The following is a 19,094-nucleotide window of genomic DNA, read 5'->3' as shown; positions in this document are numbered from 1 at the left end:
CCTGAGATGCAGGCTTCACCGCAGGTGACTATAAGCCCAATGGGAATAATGATTCACTCCATTAAATCTGTTCCTGGAGTTTATAAATTTAGTCCTTGTTTAACTGGTCAGCCCTTCACCAGTCCCATTGACTCATCTTAAAAACCAGGAATGCCCTTTATCAGATTGAGTTGATAAAATTATGCGATGGAGTAAATTGTATTTCTAAAGTTCACCCATAGACCAATTAGGGGTGCAGAGATGCATTGCTCCATCTGGACAGATTTTGCCTCAGGAAATACACCTGGAAGATTTTGCATCTATATTTCACTAATTGCAACAGGACCTGTGCAGTACAGCACAAAACATATTCTCTCTGTTTATTGGCTGGTGTGAAAAACTAGAGCTGCTGGCCTTTCAGCAAAAAACACATGGAAAGGAGGGATTGCTAAGACTAATGGCTTTCTATGCAGGAAGTTTAGGGCTACTGCATATTGCCACTTTTGTACTAGGGGGACTACAAACTATTGGCAATTAGAAACCCTTTCAGTATGGTTTCAGCATGGTGGCCACTTGTCCTAGTAAACCTTGTAGGTTCAAGAGTTTCCATAATGCCCCTCTGGTACTCTTAAAAAGGAAGAAAAAAGGTCCATGGTGAAGATTTTCACTTGTTTGGCAGTAATCGGGTTCCAGCATGAAAACTGGCATTCCTCTCTTACCGTCCATTCCTGTTCTTTTTGTCTGTGTGCTGCATATCATTGCAACCCAAATGTACCACTGTTTGTGTGGTAATATTTTACATATGTCAAAAAAGTTTACTTTTCTTTACAAGAACTGACTGCAGCACAATACCCAGAAGTAAAGTATTTTCTGTGTGGCTATGCATGATGCAGTAGATCTCTCCACATTCTCATGCTTTTTTTGTATGAATGATTTCTAGTTCTCATTCATAAATGTCTGGCTCTCCAAATGATTCCTCTGGCAGATCTTAGTATAAGTATCAATTTATTCACCACTTTCTTTTTTAATATTAACATACTTGGCACAGATATTTTCCTTTTCTTTTCCTTTTCTCCTTTTCTTTTCCTTTCCTTTCCTTTCCTTTCCTTTCCTTTCCTTTCCTTTCCTTTCCTTTCCTTTCCTTTCCTTTCCTTTCCTTTCCTTTCCTTTCCTTTCCTTTCCTTTCCTTTCCTTTCCTTTCCTTTCCTTTCCTTTCCTTTCCTTTCCTTTCCTTTCCTTTCCTTCCCTTCCCTTCCCTTCCCTTCCCTTCCCTTCCCTTCCCTTCCCTTCCCTTCCCTTCCCTTCCCTTCCCTTCCCTTCCCTTCCCTTCCCTTCCCTTCCCTTCCCTTCTCTTCCCTTCCCTTCTCTTTTCCTTTTCCTTTTCTCTTTTCTTTTCTCTTTTCCTTTTCCTTTTTTCTTTTCTTTTCTTTTTTTTCTTTTTTCTTTTCTTTTCTTTTCTTTTCTTTTCTTTTCTTTTCTTTTCTTTTCTTTTCTTTTCTTTTCTTTTCTTTTCTTTTCTTTTCTTTTCTTTTCTTTTCTTTTCTTTTCTTTTCTTTTCTTTTCTTTTCTTTTCTTTTCTTTTCTTTTCTTTTCTTTTCTTTTCTTTTCTTTTCTTTTCTTTTCTTTTCTTCTTTTCTTTTCTTTTCTTTTCTTTTCTTTTCTTTTCTTTTCTTTTCTTTTCTTTTCTTTTCTTTTCTTTCTCTTTCTCTTCTCTTCTCTTCTCTTCTCTTCTCTTCTCTTCTCTTCTCTTCTCTTCTCTTCTCTTCTCTTCTCTTCTCTTCTCTCTTCTCTTCTCTTCTCTTCTCTTTTTTCTTTTTTTTCTTTTTTCTCTTCTCTTCTCTTCTCTTCTCTTCTCTTCTCTTCTCTTCTCTTCTCTTCTCTTCTCTTCTCTTCTCTTCTCTTCTCTTCTCTTCTCTTCTCTTCTCTTTCCTTTTCCTTTTCCTTTCCTTTCCTTTTCTCTTTCCTTTTCTTTCTTTTTCCTTTTTTCTTTTTTCTTTTTTCTTTTTTCTTTTTTCTTTTTTCTTTTTTCTTTTTTCTTTTTTCTTTTTTCTTTTTTCTTTTTTCTTTTTTCTTTTTTCTTTTTTCTTTTTTCTTTTTTCTTTTTTCTTTTTTCTTTTCTTTTTTCTTCTCTTCTCTTCTCTTCTCTTCTCTTCTCTTCTCTTCTCTTCTCTTCTCTTCTCTTCTCTTCTCTTCTCTTCTCTTCTCTTCTCTTCTCTTCTCTTCTCTCCTCTCCTCTCCTCTCCTCTCCTCTCCTCTCCTCTCCTCTCCTCTCCTCTCCTCTCCTCTCCTCTCCTCTCCTCTCCTCTCCTCTCCTCTCCTCTCCTCTCCTCTCCTCTCCTCTCCTCTCCTCTCCTCTCCTCTCCTCTCCTCTCCTCTCCTCTCCTGTCTCCTCTCCTCTCCTCTCCTCTCCTCTCCTCTCCTCTCTCCTCTCCTCTCCTCTCTTCTTCTTTTTCTTTCTTTTCTTTTTTTCCAGTCAACATTTCTGTTTACTTTATGGCCTTTGAAGAACTTTTCGTAACCCACTGTTGTAATCTTATTAGTCACATTTGAAAAGTGGTTGTAATACTGAGCAACACAGAATTATATTTGAATTGCTAATTGGTCAAAATGAATGCTGGGATGAATGCTTACTAAATTCTAGGTCTACAGTGGTAGGTCTACAATGCTTTCTAAAAGGAAATCTGTGTCTGGAAGTTAATAAAACAAACTCCTAACAGCACAGTGGTGCAGGTGACACACCTGAGGGACAGGATGCCATCCAGAGGGACTTGAACAGGTTTGAGAGGGAGCCCATGCGAAACTCATCAGTTCAACAGGGTCAAGTGCAGTGTTCCTCGTGAGGGTCAATCAACCCCCAGTATCAATACAGGCTGGGGGATAGAGAGACATTGAGAGTACCCCTGAGGAGAAGGACTTAGGGGTACTGGTGGGTGAAAGACTGGATATGACCCTGTCCAGTGTGCGCTTGCAGCCTAGGAGGCCAATCCTATCTTGGGCTGCGTCCAGAGGAGTGTGGCCAGCATGTTGAGGGAGGGGATTCTGCTCCTCAACTCTTTGAGGGCCACAGAAATGATCAGATGGATGGAGCACCTCTCATATGAGGAAAGGCTGGGAGAGTTGGGCATGTTCAGCCTGTAGAAGGGAAGACTCTGGGGAGACCTTACTGTGGTCTTTCAGTTCTTAAAAAGGGTCTATAAGAAAGATGGAGAGAGACTTTTCAGCAGGGCCTATTGCAACAGGACAAGGGGTTTAAACTAAAAGAGGGGGATACAGGCTGGATGTGAGGAAAAATGTCTTTACAGTGAAGGTGGCACAGGTTGTCCAGGGAGGTGGTGGAGGCACCATCACCGGAGACACTCAAGGCCAGGCTGGATGTGGTTCTGGGCAACCTGCTCTAGTTGAAGATGTCCCTGTTCATTGCAGGGGGTTGGACCAGATGAGCTGTGAAGGTCCCTTCCAACCCAAACCATTCTGTGATTCTGTGATTCTATATTTAAATTTAAATCCAGCTAATGAAACATTAATTTTCTCAAAGATGTTCCTCTGCTTACCCCTCAAGATACTGGATTATATTTAACATTGGTAGTGTGCATTGTTGTGGTACCAATAAAGATTACATGGCAGAGTGTTTGATTCATGTTGTTTGTCTGAGGAAGCATTTAGAAGTATGTAATGGATTGTCTTTGGTAGGGTGGAATGACTGAATTTGAAGAGATGTCTTCCACTGTTTACACAGATTTTTATAGTTTCAAAGAAAATAAAGCAATTTCAGTGCTATTCTGTAACTATTTCAAAAGGGCTGTTTTTATCCATGAAATTATCTCTTTTCTTTACTTCCTTTATGTGGCTTCTTATGGTCTAGAAACCTGTCACAGTGTTTCTGTTTTTGGATGTCAGTGGCATACTTCATTAAAAACAATGAAATGCATTGGGTTGTATCTCCAGAACTGCACAAACAAGAAAAAATATTTTTATACATTTACATATCTGTAAAAATGTATCATTGCTACCAATGAGGCCCTGTATACCATTTAAAAGTCAAGGATGTTTCATTGACTTCCTTGGGATTAGGACTGAAGCTGATTTACTGAACAGGGAGAGGATAATCACATATTACTTACCAGGTTTAAGTCTAAAATGCTGCTGGTTTTGAAAAGTGTAAACAGAATCAACTTACTTCTGTAATGCCAGTGATACCACTGATGAAATCAAAGCATTGTTTGTATAGCAGGCAGATATAAAGCACTGATGTACTTCACAGAGAGGATATTCTCCACCTAAGATGATAAAACGTTTTGTTATTTAAGTGTAGTTTGATGTTCTCTTATTAATGTGTAATACAGTTTTGGACAAGTACCAAAATTATGTTACATTCTTTTCTATATGTTCATTGAATCTCATGAGTAACCAAGTTATATGTGCATGGGTGAAGAAGTAATCAAAAGGACAACCAGACATAAAGCATCTGACTTCTTAAAAACCTCTGTGTCTTCTTTTTAAGAAAAGCTGTTGGTTGTAGTAAGACTCTGAGGAGTTACAAGAGTGAAGTAACAGAAACCCATGTAAAGGGACTTTTAAGTGATTAAGGCCTTTCTGTGTTAGTCTCATACTGCCTGAAGAAATTAACTTCTCCGTGTTTTCCGTGCTCTAAAATCGTAAGTGCAAGAATTGTATCAGAAGGCTTTGTCAGAGAAAATGGTTAAACCAGTAATTTGGTCACATGGTAGAAGGTAGTTTGGGATATAGAGATCCGTTTTAAACTCATTTGTAATTTCTTGTCAAATGTCAACCTCTTATGATGTGGATAATATTTATGACTTCTATGAATCCTCAGAGTCATTTAGAAGTGTAAAGTACTAACACTCTCAGTAAGCTAATGAAACAAATGGATACTGTCTTCATTTCAGTGACAACAGTGCTGACTTGTAACAGGAGAGATTTCAGAAATGACTAGCTCACAAAGCACATTAGAATATTTCTTCCTAAATAAGGGAAAGCTGACGCTTAGCCAGATTCTGTCCACAATTCCACCTTTCTTTGGTTCCCTGGGGATGTAAAGAGAATTGGTAGCAGCCATGAGGCTGCTTTAATTTACAGGAGCAACCAGTTCCTGTAGCTTCAAGCATAACAGGAGTGGTAAAACAGGTTAAAACTACCCATTCTCAGTGATGAATAGTACTTGGTGCACGTAATATCCAGAGCAGTATCTTCACTGCACAGCCAAGATTACAGCTCAGGAGTTCCTGGCTCCCTAGATTGTGTTCACAACATCACACAAGCCAATTCTAAACGCATTTTCTCTTGTAAAAGCCTTGTGGGCCAAATCTTCATTTGATACTAGTTACTGTAGATACAGAGATAACGGACCTTTATATGGAATTATACCAGCGAAGCATTTGCTTAGGCAATGTGTACCGTGGAACTGCCAAGGTTTTGAGAACTCTCCAGCAAACAAGAGAAGGATAGCCATGGTTATTTGTGAGTTGTGCCCTCTTTCCTGTATCTGAAATTACTTACCCTGTTCATGTCAGATACTAGCATGTCTCCACTCCATGGTCACCTAAAAAAACCCAGGTAAAAGAGTCTAAGTAAAAAGAGCCATTGTTCACAATTTAAATATTAAGTCAGTATATGATTTCACAAAGATCAGTTGGTGGTCCCAGGAATCCAAATTATAGTTGATTCTTCTGTGCAGTCCAATAAAACGGATTTTTTTCCTGGCACTACTACTTGCTTTTTTGCTACTTTTGTATTGTGCTTTGAAAGAAATAAGAAATTGTATTTTTTCCCCCAAATGAATAACTATATTGAATTATTCATACTACCTTAATTTTCTTAAGCTTTACTCCAAGTAAAGGTTAAGATGCTTTCCAGTATTGCTAATCTAGTTTTTTACCACTAACATGGGAATGCCTGATATTTTTCCATTTGCAATGTAGTATACACCAGAAGATTTTATCGAATATGACTATGAGTATGGGGATGCAGATTATAAAGAAACTGATTCTGTAACAGAGGGACCCCCAGTGTTCGAAGAGACAGTAGCGCAAACAGAGGTAACAGAATATGATCTGTTTGTTGTGTGGTGTCCAGCTGTCCCCTACCACATGGTTTGTCAATTTGTGTCTTCTGTATATAAGCTTAATGTTTCCCTTTCACTCATTTCTTTACTCTGGAGCTGTAACATTTGCTTTCAGTTAGAGATAGAAGGTCTCACAGCTGACAGCATTCATCTCACATTTGGTTACCCTTTTTTCATTCATGCTTTCTCAATTTTCCTTCCATTTTATTTATGTTTTCCTATTCCGTCTTTCATAATGTTTACAGAAAAAGAAAGCCAAGGTCAAAAAGAAGAAGAGGACAGTGGCCACTAGCTCAAAGGACAAACCCCAAAGGGCCACAACCAAAAAATCTGATAAATATGCATCCAAGAAGAAGAAAAGTTATCAAGCAGCAACAAAAGGCAAACTAGGGGTAAAGGTAGCTAAGAAATAATAAAGATCTTTCACAGGCCAAGACTGGAAGATCTCTAATAATAAGAAAAAATATACCTAACCCCATTAGGTGAATACATCTGGCTAATACTATAACCTGAATAAAAGTGATAACTCTGGAATTTTTTCTACAGCACTTTTTTTAATAATGTACTTTTTGTTTGATACTAGGCAAATGTTGTGGATGGATTTCAAGAGTATAGCATAGCTGAAAATGACTATGGGCCCCAGACAGAAGCTCCCTCCAGAACTACTGAAGGAAATGAGGTAATAAGGATTCCTGAGAAAATCATGGGCAAAAATACTTGCCCGCCAGGTAACAGTGATTAAAAAACCTCACAAACCTATTTTAAAAGCATGAATGTCCATCTGTGTGAATGTAAGTGTCTGCAACAGCAGCTAATGCGACTTTATGCTTTCTAAGCCTACTTTCAGAACCTGCTGTTTTCTTGGGCAGAACTCCCATTAATTCTGTAAACTCCCGTTAATTCTGTAGAGATCTGCTGAATCTTTAGACTGTACAGTTCATGATTCTGGAAATCATTCAGTGATACATGCTGTGGGAACGCAGGGTTGTTGAATTCAGTGTGAATATGAATGGAGCTATGTCTAGTATAAACTGGGTTAAATACTAGATATCGTCCTCCTCCTGATCTAATAAGAAGTGAAGTTACTCATTTTTCTTGTGATTCTTAAAATGCAGCATAAAACAAGCCTAACCCAAGACAATTAAAAGCTGCAACCATAGCAGCATATTGAAGTTGAGTCGGGAGCCATCATTTCCTTTTAGTAGTTCTTCATAGATCATTTCTTTAATAAATTCTTCATGGAATCACAGAATCAACCAGATAGATTGGAAAAGACCTTAAGATCATCGAGTCCAACCATTCCCCCAGCACTGTCAAGGCCACCACTAAACCGTGTCACCAAGGGCCTCATCTTCAGATAACAAAACCAAATTATTTTTCACTGAGGTTCTATTCAAATGAAATGTTGTATTTTGAACTGGCAAAAAAATTGAAATTATTAGTTTGACTTACATTAGAAACCACATTTTTAGAAAGCCACAGTTACAAGCCTGAACTTTATTTTGCTAAGATTACTACACCAGTGTTGATTAATATGTATGCATATTAATTAATGCTAGTTTTAGAAAAAATGATGGCTGATTATAAGAAATACTGTTTTCATTTCTTTTTTTACATTTTCCTTTAAAATGAAGCTGTATTGCTTAAAAGATGTACAAAACTGCTCCCTGAACATTTGAAAGGAGAAAATGAGTCCCCATTTCTTTTTGTTTTTCCTCCTATGTATCTTGGAAGGTGAAGGTGAATTGAGGTATATTTTCCTTATTCTACTGTAAACTGTTCTTGTGTTAGATCACGTTTTCTTCTCACAAGTTGATTGATAGAGGAATATTCAAATCATGCTGTTTATTGGGCAGTTATAGGCCAATTGTACAACAGCTAGATCCAAAGTGCTAAAAGCTGTCTGTATCAAGAGCAATTCTGCAGAAAGGCAAAATTTGGCTTAGAATTATTTTAGATCTTCATTGACTCTAACTGTAAGGCAAAAGGCATAGTCCTGTAGCTATTGGAATAAGGCAGCTGTTAATCAGTCTGGCCTTCTATTTTAATAGCAATGTATTTCAATGTCCTGATTAGGTCAAAATATTTGTAATTACTCTGGATGTTGATTAGCATCTTGGTATATTTGGTTTTAGATCATAATATTTAGATCATCTCATATTAACAATATCTGAACTTTGATTTCTTTCAAAATCATGCTTTCAAGAGTCCTCTGTAACACAATAAAGCAATCCTCTTTTTTTATTCACAAATGTTTTTGTACATCTCAAATATAGCAATTCTTTTAAACTGCTTTGGTGCTTGTAAGTTAGTTGCTTGGTTTGACAATTTACATACTTGAAAGCTTAGATTTCAGAAATGTTAAAATTAATCTGAGTTTTGCTGGTGGAATTTGACTTGGACAAAAAAATATAGAAATTACCATGACAGACATGAACTCTGAGTGATAAATAAACTGCAAAATCAGTAAAAAGAGAAAAGAAGTTGAAACATTTATCTCAGCATTGGTATTTATAGACACAAAATAATGAAGAGGCCTGGGCTTAACTAAAGTGATGTTTGTATTCTTGTAAATTGTTACTGGTCTGAATTTATTCACTCATTGCAGTGCATGTGTTTATTCATGAATCCTTGTAAGTGTGAAACCAAGCAGGGAAATATAGCTATATTTGACTCTGAAGTAACATTAAGCAAGCAGTACATATAGTGTACTGTATATATTGAATTCAGCGGTTTTGGAAATAGTAAAAAAAACGCATATGAAAGCATTACTTCTTTGTACCACTTTTACAGTGGCACAAAGATTTTAAATATCTTTTAATTACTCTGAAAGGCTGGACTTCCATTCCTTCAGACTCTAATTAAAAGACAATATGCTGTAGTTCTCCTGTTCTTTCTTCTTTTGACAAGTCATCATGGTGGATCAGCATATGCTTACATTGCTTTACTAACAATAACCCACATATTCCTCCTATTCCCAAATCTTTGCACTGGTATGAATAGCAAAAGCCTGTTGAAGAAGTGTTTGCCGAAGAATACATAACTGGAGAGGATTATGATAAAAAAACTGAATATGGAAGCAGAGGAGTAGACCTCAGTGAATCTGATCTGCTGGTAGATGGAGATTTAGGCGAATATGATTTTTATGAATATAAAGAATATGAAGAGAAACCAACTGATTCTACTAATGAGGAGTTTGGTCCAGGTGTTCCTGCAGAGACTGATATCACAGAAACAAGTGTAAGTTGATTGGAGGCATAATGCAGCTTAATTTAATATAGCGATTCTTTCATAGTTATACAGTTTCAGAAATGTGTAGACCCTAATCCAGAGCTTCTTGTACACAGTAGATATATTCTCACTCTTCATAAGCTTTGGGTCAAACCCATCCCCTTGTTTTAGTAGTCCTGGTATTTCTACTTGTATTAAATGTGAGGTTTTTCTCTCTCTCGCTGAAGGGAGTAAGGGAGGGCGAAGATGGGAGGGAAAGGAAAGACAAGGTGGAATTTCAAAAATAAATGACAAAATTATCAGTTTAAAAAATCTTGCTTAACTAGAGCTAAAGCTGGAAAGAACATAAATCCTAATGCAGGTGCAAGTACTGTAGTAATTAATGGTTTTATATGATTACCTAAAGAAGTTGAAATGCATATAGATGTCTAGAATCCTGTGGCTTCTGCTACTTCCCAAGTTAAAAAAATCATGAGTGGGAAGCTGTAGATCTGAACCCTTTCATGAAAATAAGCTTAGTCAATGGTGTCAGGTTTATGACGTTGAAGGAGTGATTTAACAGCTCAGTATATATAAAGGAAGATAGGATGACATGGTGGATCGTATGAATCATGCTCTTTTTTTGTCTTTTATAGTTTTCCCTCTCAGTCTGATTTAATCACAGACTTAACAGCAAGGCTTTCATTTTACTTTAGTTGCACCAAGATCCTTGTTTTCCAGTATCCTGGACTGTGGAAGCTGCAAAGAAAACTCATATGACTGAGACTCGAAGCAAAATTTATTCCCATTTGGATTTTTAATTGGGAAGGCCTTGAATATAGCAGGAAAGAAGAATTTTGTTTGTGGTGTTTGCTCAGTCTTATCTTTATTTTCTCCTCATGAATGTAAAACTTCAGTTCACAAAGGATCCAAGAAATAACTGCAGATGCTGTGAGGTTGCTTTTCTCTGCCAACCTTGAAACCCATACTTCTCTGTTTCAGTTTTCACTTCTTTCTAAGACCTGTTAGGGTCATTGTATTTTTAAATGATCCTTATCTATACAATGTGATACAAGCTTACTGTTTTCCTTCTAGCTCAGTTGGGGACACTATGGCAGAATGATACAGAAAAGGTCAGATTATCTATAAAGCAAGAAGCCTATAAGGCACCATTTGTACCTGCATTAAGCAGATTACTGTATAGACTCTATTCCCTGGTGCAAATTTCAACTTGAAATGCCTTGCCACTAACCTGAAGGAGTCTGGAAGCTTAAATTAGAACACAGGCTCTGATCTGTGCTAGCTTTGTTACGACTCTCGTCTGCTAAACCAGAGATATCATATAATTTTCCTTTGACATATGGATATATTTAGAGCAAGTGAAGTTCTACCTTTGATAAAAAAAGCAAGACAAAAAGTAGTCAGTACCTGGCAGTACCAGGAAGCTTTGAAAAAAGAGGCAATATTTCCAAAGATGGAGACGTGATGTAATTTCTTACAACCAATTTTCATTAATATAAGAAAACATAATTACCTCTACCTCTTGCTACTTGATTTTTATAAACTATTGCATTGTTTATATTGATTTATAAAGGCACGAGTGTGATCTGTGCCTTTATAAATCAATACGAAATGCATAAGCCATGAATCTGTTTTTCTTTGCAAAATATTTCATATTGGAATACTGTAACATTATCCCTAATATTTTCAAATCCCCAGCTGTTTAGTGGAAATGTGGAATCACTCTACTGAAATAAAGTGTTTCAATTTTTCATCTGATCAGAGCTGAATTTGATGCCTAGTGGGTATGTTAGCAATCAAGAGAGTTACTTCCAAATAAAAATAGTTATGTCATAGCTTGAAAAAGAAATTAGTTCCTTTTTCTTTGTATGAAACTTGAATCTGTCTGTCTTTTGCCGTTACCACGTGTTATTGACCTACTGTTTTAAGTACTTCTGTTATCTTAATGCTGAAACTAAAACTTCCATGGGGCTGACTCTAAAAGGATTTTGCATTTGATACTAATTCATGTAGTTAGGAGACATAACTAGCTATCCATGAAATATTTAATGTTTACAAGGCCACTTTCCCATTTATGTCATAAAGTCACATACTCTTCACAGACTACTTAAAATGTTTTGAATGTCTAATGAAAGAAATTAGGAGCTCAAAGGGTACTGTCCGTATGGGACTAAAGGATCTTTTTTTCCTAGCTTACTTTAGGGTTGCTTAACTAAGAAAGCTGTGAAGAATCATTATAAATTGCCAAGGATATGTCCATTCAAATAAGCAAAGAAGTAACTTTGTGACTTGCACACTGAAGTTCTAAATTCTAACTCCAAAGTCTGAATGCAAACCATGGGGTGCAAGCTATTGCATCTAATTCAGAAAATACAAATTGACAATGTCTAATAATTTGAAAAGTACAAGTGCAGTTTTTGCATTTTCTGCTTCTCGTGTATTAAATATTTTTATTTACATGGTTTGTGTCTGTGATGTATTTTTCATAGCACAGATCAATTCCAGCTTTAGCTTTCAGTTACAGGTAGCTGCAGTTCTTTATTTTACCAGGTCCTCAGACCTTCTACTTACTTAATTTTTGGTGCTGTCCTTCTACTTACTTAATTTTTGGTGCTGTTTTCACTTCTCAGGTGACTGGACATGGGGCTTATGGAGAAAAAGGCCAAAAGGGAGAACCAGCTGTGATTGAACCTGTAAGTACAGACATGGGTGAGTTTTTCTTTAGCACTATATAACTATGTACACTGTTGATACATCAGTATCAAACCATGTTGTTCATTATAGGATGGGAGTAACCTTATCCATGTTCTCTGAAACAATCACCTGCAGGGTGGTAGGTGTAAAAGTGGTACAGACAGTAGCCTGTTCATCCTTCTCTTTTGGCTACACAAAGGACTAACACATGTTCCTTAAAACAAGGAGAATCTTCTTGTGCAGAGGAAAACTGAGCATAGATTTGCTCTTCAGGCCATTTAGTAACTACAGTTTGGACAAATCGTCTACAGAGATAGCTTCCAGCTACAGGTTTCAGTGCAGGCAAGGAAGTCCCTCTGAGAAATTAAATAAATGCTTGTATGTTTAACCTGTGCTGGTGCAATCAAACTGATAAAAGTTTAATTAAATAATTTATTCAGAGGTTACAACTTGGTCATAAGCACAGTAATGTATCAGTAGCTTACAGAATTTTTCTCATTTCATAGTATAGTAACTAAGTGGCCTTTTCAGTAGGACAAAGTTATATTGTAGCATTATGTTTGATGGGTGAAAACTAAAATGTAACTGAGTTTTAAAAAGGACATAGTTTATATAAAAATAATAATTTTATAATAGCTGGCAGAAGTTGAATGCCAGTCTGGTTTACTCTTCTAATATTTTCAGGGACTACTTTCAAATAAGGTGTTTTACTCTCAGTCATGATCTGTGAAGAAGCTCAGAGTGTGTTAGCTCATAAAATGACAGCTTTTTTAACCTATTGCAAGATATGTTTAGTTTACAACCATAATACTGAAGAGGTCTCCCCTGCAAATCTCCAAAATTGTTGGAGTTCACTACAGCTGGCTTCCAGCTTCTTTGTCCAGTCTTCCTTCCTATGGAAAGCCAAGTACAAGTCAGGATCATATATTCATAGGTCTTACCATGACCTGAAATTTGAAATAGCATCTACACCCTAAAAAAGGAACTAGGAGATGCTGTAAGACCCACAGCATAGAAATAACTAGAGTTATTCACATCTGATTCTTTAACAGCATTAAAAAGATGTTTTATAGCTTTCTCCAAGACATGACAAATTTAGTATCTTGTTTTATCCCCCTGCCTAGGGTATGCTCATTGAAGGACCACCGGGACCAAGAGGACCTGCTGTGAGTAGATTAACCACAATTCCCATTTATTGAATTTGATTTATCCACTGCGGTTTGGTATTCATGAGTTAACACAATTAATATTGGTCTTACTATAATTCCCAAATGGCATCATATTTGACTTAGCATTTTTGGACAGGAGTAAAAAAGGGTCATCTCCAGCATTTTCAGTGACAGCCTGCTACAAGCTGAGCGCACATGAAAATCAAACTTTTGAATGTTGACTACAACTCTTTCTAAGGTAGAAAAGTATGATGCCTGATAAATTATTTTATACAAACACGTGTTCAACATAACTTTCCAGAGAAAGAATAGTTAAAAAATGCTGCAAGAATTCAGCATAATAATGTTACTCATTTTCCATAGGGTCTAACAGGTCCCCCAGGTCTACAAGGTCCTGTTGGTCCCCCAGGTGATCCTGGTGAAAGGGTAAGTCGACAAACAGATTGTCCTGTGTATTCATGGTATGTCTTGCACTAATTGCTATAAGATTAAGTGGGTTCGATCCTGATCTGAAGTATATAAACATAGGCTAAGAAATTCCAGTAGAACTGAGGCTGATTTAATCAGCTGAGCAAATCAAGCGAGAATCTGGACAAATATTTTCTTAGTGGTAGAAATATGTACTGTAAATACATCAAAAAAGTTAAGTACTTATTTGTATATATTTCTCTGCTTTGATGTAAATTTTTAAAAAATATAATAAAGCAATAAATACAAGCATTTCATATGGATTTAAATGAGCTATAACATGTGGAGATGCAGAGAAAAACAAGCTCTGCAGAATCAAAAAAACACATTGGAAATACTGAAAAGATAAATAACATTTAGATGATCTAGGCAGAATTTATTGCCCATATTAAATAATGTACCACATGAGAGCCTTATCCAGTCATGAATATAATTGAAGTGTAAGCTATTATTTTAGTTGTACATGTTCTCACAAGCCTTTTCTTACTGCCACAACTAACGCAATTTTGGAACAGCCTAAATATATTTATTTGAGGAAAATATGTTACCAAAAAAAACTTTCCTGAATTTTATGAGTGATAGTATACTGACAAGTCTGGTGTGTTCATGCTGTATCTGTGCATAGTAGATGTTGAGAAGATGCTGTTACTTTGCTGAATGAGTTAATGTTAAAATCCCAACATTGCTTCACCTTGATAATGTTAGCATCCATGCTTCCTTCACAGTGTCTTCCTGTAGATTAACTAAACATAATTTAGAATTTAAGCTTGTAAAATGGGAATTGTAACACATTGTAATGGCATAACTACTGGTATTACTCAGTTTTTAAAATAACTCAGTTTTTAAAATAACTGCTTACTGAACTAATCACAAGGAAATTCTTGACTAAACACATTGTGTGCTTATGGAGCAGACTTCATCTTCTATATAAAAAAGGGACACATTTCACAAATAAGTAATTGTAGAAACAAGTTACAAACTCATGAGAACAGATTTTTGCAACCAGATTCTGCCATCAGATTCCATCCTAATGTGATAACATGTCTTGCTTTATATTTTAAACATATGTGGGCAGGTTTGCTTTTTTATTTAAACAGTAATCAGTGTATATGAAAAAAGATTCTAGTTTGTGATATAACTATTCTGACTACTTTTCATCTTAGATAAAAAATTTTAAAAAGTGATATTCTGAGAAAATTACCTCTCAAGAAAAGTGCATTTCTTACTTTTAAAAATCACATATGAATACCTAGAATCATTGAGAGTGTTTTTTAAGAACAGAAAAATGAGTTGAGAAATCCACCACTTTTTATAGTTGCCTATGGTGCTTCAGCTTTTGGACTAAATCGTTGTATCATTCTAATCCTATTAATAGATATAAGACAATTGAGAAATGAAGGAGCAAAGCCTTCTGGAGAGGACCATAAGTAGTCCCACTTTTACTTGTTGTAGGGATGAATTTCACTCAGATAAAATGGTGCAATGGAAGAAGAAAATGAAAAACTAATCTAATCTTCATCTTCTGATCTAATCTATCAATTCTAATCTTGACAAAGACTCATAATCCTATGGCATCAAGTACTGCAGGTCAGAGCAAAGGTTCTGTGGGTGCCTTGCAAGTGCATTTAATTATTCTATTTTTTAAACTTAATTCAAATTGCCTGCATATGTAATGGTTCTTTTTAACAATTAAAACAGTTTATTCAATATTTTACATCTGAATTTGCAGTAATTCTCAATCTAAGATTTATCTTTAGTGTGTTATTAGTAAGAAATTATTTTATGGTACCTAAGGTTTTTTTGCAAAACTAGTAGAACTTCAGCATACAAATTGCTGTGAGAAATAGATATATTATATATTTATACTCATATTTACAATATATTTATGTTATATATAATATGTTCTATATAACAAGTTATGTTATATATAACAAGTCCAGAGGAGGGCCACAACGATGATCAGGTGACTGGAGCACCTCCCGTACAAAGACAGGCTGAGGAAGTTGGGGCTGTTCAGCCTGGAGAAGAGAAGGCTGCGTGGAGACCTCATAGCAGCCTTCCAGTATCTGAAGGGGGCCTATAAGGATGCTGGGGAGGGACTCTTCGTCAGGGACTGTAGTGACAGGACAAGGGGTAACGGGTTAAAACTTAAACAGGGGAAGTTTAGATTGGATATAAGGAGGAAATTCTTTACTGTGAGGGTGGTGAGGCACTGGAATGGGTTGCCCAGGGGGGTTGTGAGTGCTCCATCCCTGGCAGTGTTCAAGGCCAGGTCGGACGAAGGCTCGCGTGTCATGGTTTAGTGTGAGGTGCCCCTCCCCATGGCAGGGGAGTTGGAACTAGATGATCTTGAGGTCCTTTCCAACCCTAACTATTCTATGATTCTATGATATATCATATCATATTATAAAATATTATATTTTAACATATTATAACGTATTGTTTTATGTCGATTTATGTATTGATTTATATTATAATAGTATTAATTAAACAAGTACAGGCTGGGTGGAGACTGGATTGAGAGCAGTGCTGAGGAGAAGGACTTGGGGGTGTTGTGTGATAAGAAGCTCAGCATGACCTGGCAATTTATGCTTGCAGCTCACAAAGCCAACTGTATCCTGGGCTGCAGGTCAAGGGAAGGGATTCTTCCCCTCTACGCTGCTCTCATGACACCCCCCCCTGCTATCCTGTGTCCAGCTATGGGGCCCCCAACATAAAAAGGATGTGAGGTTGTTGGAATGAGTCCAGAGGAGGCCATGAAGATGGTAGAGGGATGGAGCAGCTCTGCTATGAAGATGGGCTGAGAGAAATTGGGCTTGTTCAGACTGGAGAACAGAAGTCTCTGGGAAGAGCATAGAGTGGTTTCCAGTGCCTAAATGGTGTCTACAAGAAATCTGGAGAAAGACTTTTTACACAGGTGTGTAGGGATTAGATAAGGGGGAATTGAATAGAAGAGGGCAGACCTAGATTAGATGTTAGGAAGAAGTTTTTCCTTGTGAGGGTGCTGAGGCGCTGGCACAGGGTGCCCAGAGAAGCTGTGGCTGCCCCATCCCTGGCAGTGTTCAAGGCCAGGTTGGATGGGGCTTGGAGCAACCTGGTCTAGTGGAAGGTGTCCCTGCCCATGGCAGAAGTGGAACTAGATCTTAAAGGTTACTTCCAACCCAAACCATTCTATGATTCTGTAAGTGTGTCATGAATACAAGTGTGCCTCAAAAAGTTCATCTTATGTAGTTGTCTTTTTGGTCTCATCCTTTTTCCTCAGGGTCCGCCTGGTCGCCCTGGTCTCCCTGGTGCTGATGGTTTAGCAGGTCCCCCGGGTACCATGTTAATGTTGCCGGTAAGTAGTATTATGACTGCAGGGTAACCAGCCTCCAAAAGGAGGAAGTGTGTTTCAAGAAATGTATGGGTATTTTCTCATCTGATTCTGTCTTTTGAATGAGAGGTGATACTGGCTTTCTTGTATGCTGTAAGCATTTGAAGGTTGTATGGTACTTTGTATTCCTCAAACAAAATATGCTAGCTCTTCCATGGCTGCCAGATTGGAACCTACATGAATGTAATACACTGGCTGAAATCCTCCATATATTTTCAACAGTAAATATTATTTGCTACTATATGTCCTAAACAAGGAGTTTGCTGTTGCATGGGGGGCGTGTACTCACGGCAGGCATGTACACTTTCAAGTCTCTTTGACGTGGAAAATTTTAAGTATTCCACTGGACTTCAGTGTCCTCTTTGAAGAGTCAGTGTATCCTTTGAATAGAAATACAAATGACATAGCCAGCTCTGCTCCCACTAGAGTCAAAGCAAAACACCATCTGCTACAGCAGGTGAGGAACATGCACAAAGCTGTTAAAGTATCTTGCTGCTCTGTGGTATGAAACGTACTACGCACATGGAATTAATTTTTCCTAAGTGTATGTGTGTATGTGGAAGCTCTGATGAGTACTGCTATCCCAGAGAACTGATAAACCACCTGTAAATGAAGGGACAGTATTTTTGAAGTTAAAGCAAGGTAAGTAAAGTCTCAGAAATATTTGGTTTCCAATAATTAGGTGATGGGAAAATGCCACTACTTGGGAATTATCTTAGCAGTAGCCGACTGTCTTGCACAAAACGCCAAGTCACATGTGAGAGACACCTTTTGTGGGTTGCATGGCTCTTTATCATCATGTGTAGGTATTAAAATTGAAGTCTGCCTTAAATTGAATTGCACTTTTCTGTGGGTAGCTACCAAAGTACAGAGAATTAATTATTTTTGATAAATATGAGGTTTTGCAGACAGTTAAGAGTCTATTTTAGCCTCTTTTTGAAGCAAAATGAAACCCCAAATCCTATGAAATAAAGAAAATGTTTGCATTTTAGTTCTAAACTATTACCAATGATTTAATATTCGTGCTGGATCCAGTGCCTCAATGCAGCAGTCTTCTGAAGTTAGTGGAATGAACTGAAAACCGAGAGCTCGTCTTTGGTTTACACAGTTGTAGCTCAGAACAAGTATGGTTGTAATTTGATAAATTCTGAATCCTTTTCTTGTTTTGGTACTTGCAGTTCCGCTTTGGTGGAGATGGTGAGAAGGGCCCAACAATCTCAGCTCAGGAAGCTCAAGCACAAGCTATTCTTCAGCAAGCCAGGGTGAGCATAAGGAGCCTGCAAATGAAACTGTCACAAGGGTGCAGGTTCCCCGAAAAAATAATCCACTTTATATCATGCAGGATGTGAAGAATTTTAATCATCATCTCATCACAGTAGTTATGTTTATTGAAAACTGAGTCAATGACGGGGGGCTATTTGCTAATGCATTATGAAACAGAATCTATGTGCTGGCTGGCAGCTTTTTCTTGATACCAGTGGTTTTGATCTGTTTGTTTCCTCAGATTGCTATGAGAGGTCCACCTGGTCCCATGGGACTCACTGGAAGACCAGGTCCTGTGGTATGTAAACAACACAGGGGCACAGGTTTAAGGACACAGTAACACACAAGTCAGTGAATCTTATTTTGGCCTTGCCTACACCTCTGTGTTTATACTACTTTTATTTCAAAAGAAACTGATAGAATTAAAGCCATAGTTTGTGCTCTTATTCAAGGTCTGGATTGCAACCTGAATACTGTATCAGGTTTTGTTGTAGATTTTGGGGTGCTTGGATATAGCATATTGGCAGACTTACAAAACAAGTAATTTTATGTAATTAATGACATATGCCTCTGCAGTCAGTCATTTCAGTAATAATATTCATAAAATTTCTTGTGGTAAATATGAAACTCTACAGAAGCTACTAAAGCAAGTGTTGCTCATTATTTAAGCTGAATCTGGAAAGTTCTTAAGTGACATTCGTATAAGCAATTTTTACTTCAGTCCTGACTTTGGCTTGACTGCTAATACCAAATGATCTGGCAAATAACTCTGTGGATATTCAAAAGGCTGAGTATTTGTTTATGTATAAATACGAAGTTTACACATGGAACACAA

The 19,094-nt window shown here is 37.2% G+C and overlaps 1 protein-coding gene across 3 annotated transcripts in view; it reads left to right on the top strand.

Moving 5' to 3' along the window:
* COL11A1 (collagen type XI alpha 1 chain) overlaps positions 1 to 19,094 on the top strand; it is a 168,760-nt gene that overhangs the window by 48,579 nt on the left and 101,087 nt on the right. The window contains exons 6-15 of one of the 3 annotated variants that reach the window (XM_065669577.1): positions 5,919 to 6,035; positions 6,307 to 6,459; positions 6,645 to 6,740; positions 9,065 to 9,301; positions 11,923 to 11,985; positions 13,111 to 13,152; positions 13,519 to 13,581; positions 16,886 to 16,960; positions 18,175 to 18,258; positions 18,501 to 18,557. In XM_065669577.1, the coding sequence (XP_065525649.1) occupies positions 5,919 to 6,035; positions 6,307 to 6,459; positions 6,645 to 6,740; positions 9,065 to 9,301; positions 11,923 to 11,985; positions 13,111 to 13,152; positions 13,519 to 13,581; positions 16,886 to 16,960; positions 18,175 to 18,258; positions 18,501 to 18,557 (987 nt within the window). The remainder of the gene's footprint in view (positions 1 to 5,918; positions 6,036 to 6,306; positions 6,460 to 6,644; positions 6,741 to 9,064; positions 9,302 to 11,922; positions 11,986 to 13,110; positions 13,153 to 13,518; positions 13,582 to 16,885; positions 16,961 to 18,174; positions 18,259 to 18,500; positions 18,558 to 19,094) is intronic. The other 2 variants (XM_065669579.1, XM_065669580.1) reach the window with 2 other exon arrangements.

The sequence above is a fragment of the Lathamus discolor genome, chromosome 3 (genome assembly GCF_037157495.1).
Source record: "Lathamus discolor isolate bLatDis1 chromosome 3, bLatDis1.hap1, whole genome shotgun sequence".
In the NCBI taxonomy this organism is placed as follows: domain Eukaryota; kingdom Metazoa; phylum Chordata; class Aves; order Psittaciformes; family Psittacidae; genus Lathamus; species Lathamus discolor.
The sequence above is the reverse complement of the archived record's forward strand: the minus strand, read 5'-3'. Positions and strand labels throughout refer to the sequence as shown.